Here is a 9,571-nt window from a genome sequence, read left to right on the forward strand (position 1 = left end):
TGCTAACGGAGCCATTACAGCTGGAAATGCTAACAGAAATGCTAACGGAGCCATTCTTCTCCGTTAGGTTATAATAATACCAGAAACATGTGAGATAATAGAATAATGTCATAATAACTATGAATAAAATCGTATTAAACCAATAGTAAAGTTCTAAAAATACCAAAACTAAAGTCATAAATATGAGGACAATGTCAGAGAATAAAGTCATATTTTACAGTGTAACTGATAATGAATCTGTAGAAATAATCAGATTAGGATGAAGGATCTGCTCCTCTTCCTCACTTCAGCTCACAGTCACATCTCTCTCTCTCTCCTGCTCTAGTTTTTCATTCTTTCTTTGTGAAACAGGAAATCCCTCCATTGTTTGTTGGTGCAGCTGGTTGGATCAGAGGTCAGAGGTCAGATCAGTGAACACTTTTCACCCACGCTGCAGATCAGCTCCCGTCTCTTTCTGCCTGTTAAGCAAACCGTTACTGTCTTTGCTCCGGTCCGGTCCGGTCCGGTCCGAGCGTTGCTTTGGAAAAGGGCTGGAAACGATAGAGAGAAAAGAAAAGCTAAAGGAGGAAGAGGAAGTTTTTCTTCCTTCACAGAGACGGTGAGACGCTGCTGGCAGGATTCAGATCATGTTAAAACCAGCTGGGTTCGTTTCCGGAGGAACGTCAGAAACTGGTTTGGTTTTTCTTTAGTTTATGGAAAGTTTTCAGTTGGAAGTGGATCCATCCGAGTTCATTCAGAAAGTCAACACTGAAGCTAACCGATGTTAGAGTGAGCGACTAAAATGCGATAACTCAGAGTATTGTTATTGTTGTTATTGTGAATAGTTTGTTTCTTAGGGTCACTGGATGGAAATTCAACCGTCGTTTCCATAGAAACCGATTCTAGTTGAATGAATCTGAGGCTCAATGTGAAATCAGTGTGAAAATCTCTCTGATTTTCATGCCGACTCTGAAACATCCCATAATAGTTTCATGCTTCTGTGTTCATATGAATCAGAAGCAGAAACATTCGTTCCCATGGAAACCAGAGCAGAGCTCAGGTCTCCTCCTGGTTTTCCGGTGGTCGGTTCCGGGATTAGCCCTGAGAACTGGATCCAGTCCAGAACCGGACCTCCAGCGTTCAGAGGTTTCAGTGAACAACACGGCCTTGCTGTTCCCCTCCCCTCCCTGTTTCTGCTGTGCCCTCAGATCGGGCCCCGGTGGAAGGACGTGGTGTCGCGCTGCATTAAGGGCCGCTACCAGCCGCTGCTGCTGCTGTACGCCGACCCGCGCGGGACGCCGGTGACCCTGCAGGACCTGCCGCCGCGCCTCGACCTGCAGCGCCTCCACAAGGCCGGCTACGACAGCGAGGACTCGGGTAACCAGGAGCCGCAGACACTCGGCCTGCCGCCGCTACGGCTGTAGCAGCTAGCTGCTCTAGGGCTACTGGCTACCCTACAGCCAGTAGCCCTGGGCTACCCTACAGCCAGTAGCCCTGCAGCAGCTAGCTGCTCTAGGGCTACCGGTAGCTGCTCTAGGGCTACCGGCTACCCTACAGCCAGTAGCCCTGTAGCAACTAGCTGCTCTAGGGCTACCGGTAGCTGCTCTAGGGCTACCGGCTACCCTACAGACAGTAGCCCTACAGCCAGTAGCCCTGTAGCAGCTAGCTGCTCTAGGGCTACTGGCTACCCTACAGCCAGTAGCCCTGCAGCATCTAGCTGCTCTAGGGCTACTGGCTACCCTACAGCCAGTAGCCCTGCAGCAGCTAGCTGCTCTAGGGCTACCGGTAGCTCTCTGTGCTTAACTCATAAATGACCCATCGCTGCCCCCTGCAGGCCGCGAGCCGTCCATCTCCAGCGACACTCGAACCGACTCGTCCACAGAGAGCTACTGCGGCCGCCAGTCCTCCCAGTCCTATCATGACGTCGTGGCGAGTCGCTGCTCATCCGACTCCCAGGGAACGCTGGTCTGCATGGAGAGACCCGACAGAACGCTGCACGCCTCCCTCTGCAGCCTGGACGCCATCGGTACCAGACTGTCCTCTGCTGTCCTCACTCACTGCTTCACTCATTCATTCATTCACCGTGTTGCATGATGGGTAAACCATCCCATAATGCCTCTCATTGTAAGGCCATGTGGCGGATGAGCAGCCTCTGAGGAAAGGAGGCGGGGCCGCAGACAGGAGGCGGAGCTCCAACAGGTCGCGGCGAATCAAACCAGAACCCGATCCGCCATCAGCAGGTTACCACAGCGATGGTAGGCGGGGCTTAGATTAACGAGGAAAATAAATTATAATCTAGTGAACAGGAAGGTAGACTCACCTGAACACAGAGATCAGAATAAAGAGTTTATTACATCAGTTAGTTTATAAAATAAAACAAGCAGGTGATGAAGATGTTTGATTTAATCTGATTAATCTGGTTTAAGATGGTTTGAGCCAGATTAAACCGGTTTAATCCGGTTCAGACTGGTTTAATCTGGTCCGTTCTTCATGTCCTCATTCTCTCGCCTTTGGCTCCTCATCGCTGCTGTCCTCTGTCCTCCTCCGTCTCTCCTCTCGTCCTCTACATGTTTTTCTCCTCCGTCCTCCAGGAGAAACCTTAAAGGAGAAGCAGGCTCCTCGGCACCTCCCCAAACCTTCATCCTCCTCCTCATCCTCAGCCAGTCGCCTCAGAGACTTTAAAGAGTCGATGACCAACATGATCCGGCCGCTGTCCTCCTCGTCGTCCTCCTCTCTGCCGGCCGCCGTCCTCTCCTCTTCGCTCCCGGCCTCCTCCTGCTCCAGCCAGCACCTCCCTGCTGCAGACGCAGCTCTGTGCTCCTCCTCCGCTCCAGTCCAGGACTGGGAGGCCGACAGCACCAGCAGCGAGTCCAAGGCCAGCTCCTCAGGAGCAGCAGGGAGGTGCCGGCCGGCGTGGAGGCCTCGGAGGGAGACGCTCAACATCGACACCATCTTCACGCGCGAGCGGCGGAGGCAGGCGGGATACAGCCCGCTGGGAGGAGGAGCCTGTGAGCCCGATGGGGCCCAGACCGCCTCCTCAGGCCAGGAGGAGGCGCCGTCCATCAGAGCGGCGTTCTCCCGGACTCTCCCCAGCTCCTTCAGAGGGCCGCAGCTCCCTGCGCCTCCTGCTGCTCCCAGGCTGATCCAGAGGATGGAGAGCGGCTACGAGAGCAGCGAGAGGAACAGCGGCAGCCCCGTCAGCCTGGGAGACAGGTGAGACTGTTGGGCCCGAACCCAGAGGTGAAAGGTCACAGAGTCATCAGAGGGAGCTGGTTCTGAGCCCCAAACAACATTCATGAATTTCAGGTCTCTGGGGACCTTTGACCTATGGCTTCAGACGTCACTCTCTGGTTCTGGGTGCTGTTGGAAAGAATCCCATCCCATAATATGATCCGCTGTTTCTGCAGGGAGAGTGGTGTGAAGAAGCCTTCCTCCTCCTCCTCCTCCTCCTCCTCAGGACCCCCATGGAGGAGCCTCAGGTCAAAGAGCAGCGGTGCTCTGCTGCAGGACCTCGCCTCCTCCAGCAGGGGGAGCCTCGGTACGACGGCTGCCGTCTGTAGGTCCTGATCCAGAGTCTGTCTGTAACCTGCTGTTCCTGCTGCTGCAGCGCCCCCCGCAGGCCGCAGCGAGCTGGACGAGCTGCAGGAGGAGGTGCTGAGGAGAGCCAGGGAGGAGGAGCAGCAGCGGCGGCAGGAGAAGGAGAGGGAGGAGGCGCTGGGCTTCAACCCCAGACCCAGCAAGTACCTGGACCTGGACCAGCTGCAGATCCAAGGTAACTCAGGTTCTGGTGGCTCAACCAGGAGTTCAGACCAGGATGGTGATCCCTGCCTGCTGGGTCTCCTGTTGTTCTGGTTCTGGTTCTGTTGGACTCCAGCACCTGCTGACCCTCTGAGCATGAGAGACGATGGCTGGATAAACCCTGTCCAGAGGTCCGGCTCATCCATGTTCATCTGGAGTCTAACTGGTGACGGTTCCCCAGCAGAGAGCTGCTGCCGGACCGGACCGGAGCGGATCCTCCAGAACCTGAAACGGGTCCCGGCTGGTTTCCCTGTGCAACCAGACTCTGGTCTCTGAAACTGATCTGGACTTTGTGTCTTGGAGCTTTGCTCTGCCTGAAGGAGCCTCATCATGCTGAGAGCTTCATAGGTCCGCAGGAGGTTCTGATGGGTCCAAAATGGACCAAGACGTTACACCACAAACCGTCACCTGGATCCCTGATGCCTCTCCAGATGGTCCCATGTTTGCTGTGGTATCTGCTGCTGTAGCTCAGCTGCTTCACGGTTCCTCCTGTGATTTGGGGGAATAGTTAAATCATTTTGATCAGGAGGAGAAACAGACGGGCCACTTTGACCCAAACAGCCCGGAAAAAAGTCCAAACTTTCCACATGTCTGAAGATTCCCTGGATCTCCAGTCCAGTCGTGTTTTAATTACTCCAGATGTGTTGAGAGTCCAGAGCTGGACGACATGGAGACCAAACTGGACCAGTGAAGCATCAACACACAGAAATGGATTCATAAACATCCTGCTGGTTCTGATGGGTCCAGTTCCTGTGTTTTCATCCAAACCCCAACACGGTCGGCCTCATGGGGGTGATCTGACCCGATCGGCCCGACGGGTCAGAGGAATGAAACCGGAGCTGATTGGTTCATTGATGATATTAACATTTATTAGAAACAATAGTTTTACATTCAGACGTGACCCAGAGCTTGTTACTGTGTGTGTGTGTGTGTGTGTGTGTGTGTGTGTGTGTGTGTGTGTGTGGTCAGCAGATGGAGCAGCAGGAATGTTCTCCACTGATCTGCTGAACAAACTCAAACTGAAACACAAAGGAAGTGATGAACAAACAGCTGCCATTGTTACTGACAGTGTGTGTGTGTGTGTGTGTGTGTGTGTGTGTGTCCTGCAGGTAAAGGCGACAGCTTTGACAGGTGTGTGATGGAGGCGGAGCTCCTGTTGGACCAGTCTCTGCGCTTGGAGCAGACGGGTGACGTTGCGGCGGCGCTCTCTGCGGTCAATGAAGCCGTCTGTAAGCCCCGCCCCCTTCGTGGCTCCGCCCCTTCATAACGAATCTCATTCCTGCAAATGGTAGCTAGACTGTGTTCATGATCTGGAACCAGAACCGGGCTCTCCGGTCTCTCAGGGGAACCTTCGCTCCTGTTTCCAGTCATTCGGGTCGATCGGCTGGTTCTGGGTTCTGATCCGGTCCAAACGACCTGAAGCCTGCAGCAGCAGTCTGAATGATGAGAGTAGATCAGTCCTGGATCCTGAACCAGAACCTTTGGCCCGGTTTCTGTTTGATTTCCTGGTTCTGACCCACAGCGCCACCATGAGGCCGCATCGCCTCCTGATGTTCCACTTCCTGTTTCCTTTAACCATTTCTGCATGACCTCATCACAGCGTGTTATTATTTATGCATCTTTTCTTTCCCATTTATTCCTTTTCCTTTGTTATTTTCTGTTTCCATGGTTACGTTTTCCTGCACCGCTGCAGCCAAGCTGCGGCCGGCGGCGGCTGAGGGCGGATCCGGTAGCCACAGCCGGCTGCAGCGCTGCATGAGGAGATGCCGCAGCCTGCAGCAGCGCATGCTGCAGCAGTCAGAGGCAGTAAGACAGGAAGCAGAGCAGCAGGAGGAGCAGCAGACGCTGGAACAGCCCAGGTACCACCTGCTCTGCTCAGCCAATCACAGCTCAGCCTGTCGGGGCGCAGTGCTGCCCCCTACTGTCAGATCAGAGGATGAGCTGCAGGATCAGAGTGGAGCTGCTGGATTTTTTTTCCATTTCTGTGAAATGAGTTTTAAATCAGACAGGTTGACATCATGATGTCTAAGCCCCGCCCCCTCAGAGCAGCAGGTGACCTTCCTCTGGGTGACCTCAGTCTTCTCTCCGTCCTCTGCAGATCAAAGCTTCTCCCGCTCCCAGTACTTCTGACAGACAAGCCGGGCGACCAATCAGCTGCCCATCAGGACCACCAGGCTCCTCCCCCTTTCACCTGCCTTGTTAAGCCCCTCCCTCCTGCATCAGGTTTGCCCTCTGACCCCACCTCCAGCAGGAGCCCCTGCTCTGGCTTTGGGAAACCCCTCAGTAGCGCCAGGTCCCTCCCTGCTCTCGCTGTGGAAACCTACCTGGACGCCGTGGCTCCGCCCCCTCCACAGGAAGAGGCGTGGCCTGACCCGTCACAAGCCCCGCCCCCACATCGGCCCTGTTCCCAAACTCCATCACCTGCTGGAGGTAACAACAGGTGTCATGAGATGATGGAGGATTCAGGTAACTCCAGAAACAAACAGGCCACGCCCACAAGCCCAGCCCCGCCCCCTTCCTCCTGCCCAACCAGGAAGTGGTCCTGTTTAACTCCGGAGCAGCTGGATGATTCTCCATCTATCAGCTCCACCTTTTACTCTCCCTCAGGCTCCGCCCCCACTGTGGGCCGGCCAATCAGGAGCTGCTCCCCACCAGCCAATCAGGCTCTCAGAGCCGCCCTGCCTGTGCAACGCTGGGCTGAAAACGTCAACACATACTACAACTCCCAGCTTGCAGCAGAGGGGGAGGAGTTATCTGAGCTGGAGACGCTGTACCAGGCCAGCCTGCAGGCTCCCAGCATGCCGCGGGGCAGCCGTGGAGTCAGCCTGCAGGCTCCCAGCATGCCGTGGGGCAGCCGTGGAGTCAGCCCGCAGCCAGGGGGCAGCAGAGCAGGTAGGAGCACCGACGGGCAGGAACTCCTCCGATGTAGACATCAGCATGAACAGCTTCTGTTTCCGTTCCAGCGGTGAGGAGAACGCCGTCTGGATCCAGACGCTCCAAAACGCCGACGGCCGAAATCGAGAGAAACGCCTACAGGAGACCGGCCTCACCTGGAGAGCAGGTAGAGCCCACAGGAAGCTGCTGCCAACACCAGAACCCAGAGACAGCTGGGCCGTGGTCAATGAGCTGAGCAGAGTTCTGGGTTTTTACAGACATCAGGACCTGGTTCTGATCCACATGAGAACATTTTCTGTTTCCTGCTGCAGTCGGTTTTTATCTGAGACGATTTCTGGTGGAAACATGTTTTAGCTTTGATGAGTCTGGAAGTAAAATCCTGAAACTGAAACCGGATTCAGCCTGAAATGGAATCAGAACCTTCAGCTGGAGTCGAATTAAATTCATCCACAAGTTCTTCCTCATAGATTCACAGCTGAACTCTGTGTCCTCTGCAGCCCCTTGCAGGCGAAGACCAGAACTACAGCGCAGAGAACCTGCGACGCCTCGCTCGAAGTCTGAGCGGAACCGTCATCGGGTCGAGACCGCAGAGCCTCCAGCAGAGCCTCCAGCAGAACCTCCAGCAGAACCTCCAGCAGAACCTCCAGCAGAACCTCCAGCAGAACCTCCAGCGCAGCTGTGTAAGTCACACAGGTTCATGCTGCCACCTGGTGGTGACATGTCGTCACTGCAGCCACATTCAGCAGGTTCAGTCTGAGGTCAAAGTTCAGCAGGTTTAACATCAGGTTTAGTTTCAGATTCAGTTCTTCTCCTCCATGTTTGGCCTCAGGCTGCTGGTTAAACACCCATGTTTGGTTTAGTTTTGCCCTGAGCGCAGTCTGCCAGGCGCAGCCGGCCCGGTCAGCCGGCCCGGTCTGCTGACCCGGTCAGCCAGGCGGCGCCGGCCCGGTCAGCCGGCCCGGTCCGTCCTGAACTCGGCCTGCAGGAGTCCTGATGTCTTCCTCAGGCTGAACGTCGCCGCCTGCTGACAGACTCTGATCTGCTGAAGCTACGGTGGCTCAGAGGAGACATGTCCTGACAGGAAGTCGGATCAGAACATTTCAGGGTTTGTTCAGTTCATCATTAACCGTTTCTCCTCTTCCCTCCATCTTCATCCCCCTCCTCGTCTTCCTCTTCACATCTGAAGGACCCCCCTGTGTCCAGGCCCCCCCTCAGACACTCGGACCTTCACTGCTCCTCTTCCTCCTCCTCCTCCTCCTCAGATCGCTCCTCCTCCCACCGACTCCACGGCCCTCCGGCTCCACGGCGCCCCCACACGCAGACGCCGCGCCCCCCCCCCTCCTGGGGACGCTCAGGTAACCGTTACCCTCCACATTCACCTGCTCTTCCTCCTCCTCCTCCTCACTGACTTCCTGTTGGGTTCAGTAGGAACTGGTTCATGTTCAGGACTGAACATAAAGTCTTCAGTCGTCATCATGGCTGACGTCCTCTGATTGGCTGAGGAGTATTGCATCACTTCCTGTTGCCCTCTGACCTGATTTATTTAACAGAAACAAGTTGAAACATATTTTCTGTTCCTACTTTTTAGGAACTGCTGAGCCTCGCTAGGCTAGTTAGCTTAGCACTAGCTTTGTTAGCTTAGCATCAGCAGCTGGGAGCTCCACAGGAAGCATCCATCCAGAACCACCGACCCGTTTGAGTTTCTCCTGCTCAGAAACACGATCAGAACCGAGACGGAAGCAGCGATTGGTTCTGATTGGTTCTGATTGGTTCTGATGGGTTCGTCTTGTCTGATTGGTCGGTTAACTGGACTTTAACCTGATCAACTAGTTTTAACCGGAACCAGAACCAGGCAGGTGTTCTCCAGGTGAACCTGCTGACTCTGCTCTTCCTCCTCCTCTTCCTCAGGTTCTCCTTGGCACCAGGTTCTGGTTCTGCCTGACAGCGGTCCGACTCCCTCAGCTCTCCACAGCGTCGCCATGGGTTACGCCACTCTTCCTCGCCACGCCCCGCCCCCCTCTTCCTCGTCTTCCTCCCTCCCCAGGCCCAGACCCGGTTCTGCTGGTTCTGCTGGTTCTGCTGGTCCACAGCGTCTCCTCGCCGACCCGGTCGCCCTCCACCGCCATCATCAGGCGTCACTTCCTGTTGGAGGAGCCGGCGCTGCTCCACGGCGCCCCCGTGTGTCAGGAGACGTTCCTGCTCAGCCTCTGCGCCTGGACGTTCCCCCGGAGACGGACTGGCGGCGCCATGTGGACCCGCGGGCCGCCCGGTACCAGCAGCGCCCCCAGTGGACAGACGGGCTCTGCCGGCAGCTTCCTGCCGACCCGGATCGTCCTTCCTGCCGACCCGGCCGGCCTCTGTGGCCCGGTGCCGGTCAGGCAGCAAACGGTGGGGGAGAGGTCAGCAGGTTCATGGAGGTCAGAGGTCACGACCAGAACCTGAACCTTAGAGGAGGCAGAAGAACCTGAGCTGATCCAGATCCTCTCTGAAGAACCAGAACAGAGCTGGATCAGAACCAAAGCCAGCAGAACTCAGTCCAGATGTGGACCCGGGTCTCCTCCAGAACCTCCTCCAGAACCTCCTGTGTTCTGCTGGACCCGTGTGGCTCCAGCTGAGCAGCAGAAGAAGAAAAGACTTCCTGTGTTCAGCTGACCAGAACCCAGATGTGGTTCTGGTCCAGTGTAGATGTTCTGCAGGTTCTGGTTGTTGGACTGCAGAGCTCATCGGGTTTCCTGTGGGATCTACTTCCTGTCTCCTCGGCGTTCTGATTGGTTCCTGCAGATCCTCTGATGTCACTTCCTCTGGTCAACATCCAGTTTTCCAGTCATTGTTACATGGAGGAGCTGCTGACTCCACCCGGCTGGCGCTGACTCCACCCGGCTGCTGCTGACTCCACCCG

At 55.7% G+C, this 9,571-nt stretch overlaps 1 protein-coding gene across 1 annotated transcript in view; it reads left to right on the forward strand.

The window, feature by feature from the left end:
- usp54a (ubiquitin specific peptidase 54a) overlaps window positions 1-9,565 on the forward strand; it is a 21,329-nt gene extending 11,764 nt beyond the window's left edge. The window contains exons 8-20 of the mRNA XM_017308834.1: window positions 1,188-1,356; window positions 1,814-2,005; window positions 2,109-2,234; window positions 2,571-3,192; window positions 3,387-3,517; window positions 3,587-3,751; window positions 4,887-5,006; window positions 5,471-5,636; window positions 5,876-6,669; window positions 6,741-6,838; window positions 7,170-7,352; window positions 7,859-8,027; window positions 8,581-9,565. Of these exons, the coding sequence (XP_017164323.1) occupies window positions 1,188-1,356; window positions 1,814-2,005; window positions 2,109-2,234; window positions 2,571-3,192; window positions 3,387-3,517; window positions 3,587-3,751; window positions 4,887-5,006; window positions 5,471-5,636; window positions 5,876-6,669; window positions 6,741-6,838; window positions 7,170-7,352; window positions 7,859-8,027; window positions 8,581-9,140 (3,495 nt within the window). The 3' untranslated portion in view covers window positions 9,141-9,565. The remainder of the gene's footprint in view (window positions 1-1,187; window positions 1,357-1,813; window positions 2,006-2,108; window positions 2,235-2,570; window positions 3,193-3,386; window positions 3,518-3,586; window positions 3,752-4,886; window positions 5,007-5,470; window positions 5,637-5,875; window positions 6,670-6,740; window positions 6,839-7,169; window positions 7,353-7,858; window positions 8,028-8,580) is intronic.
- The last annotated feature ends 6 nt before the right edge of the window (window positions 9,566-9,571 follow it).

The sequence above is a fragment of the Poecilia reticulata genome, linkage group LG15 (genome assembly GCF_000633615.1).
Source record: "Poecilia reticulata strain Guanapo linkage group LG15, Guppy_female_1.0+MT, whole genome shotgun sequence".
In the NCBI taxonomy this organism is placed as follows: Eukaryota; Metazoa; Chordata; class Actinopteri; order Cyprinodontiformes; family Poeciliidae; genus Poecilia; species Poecilia reticulata.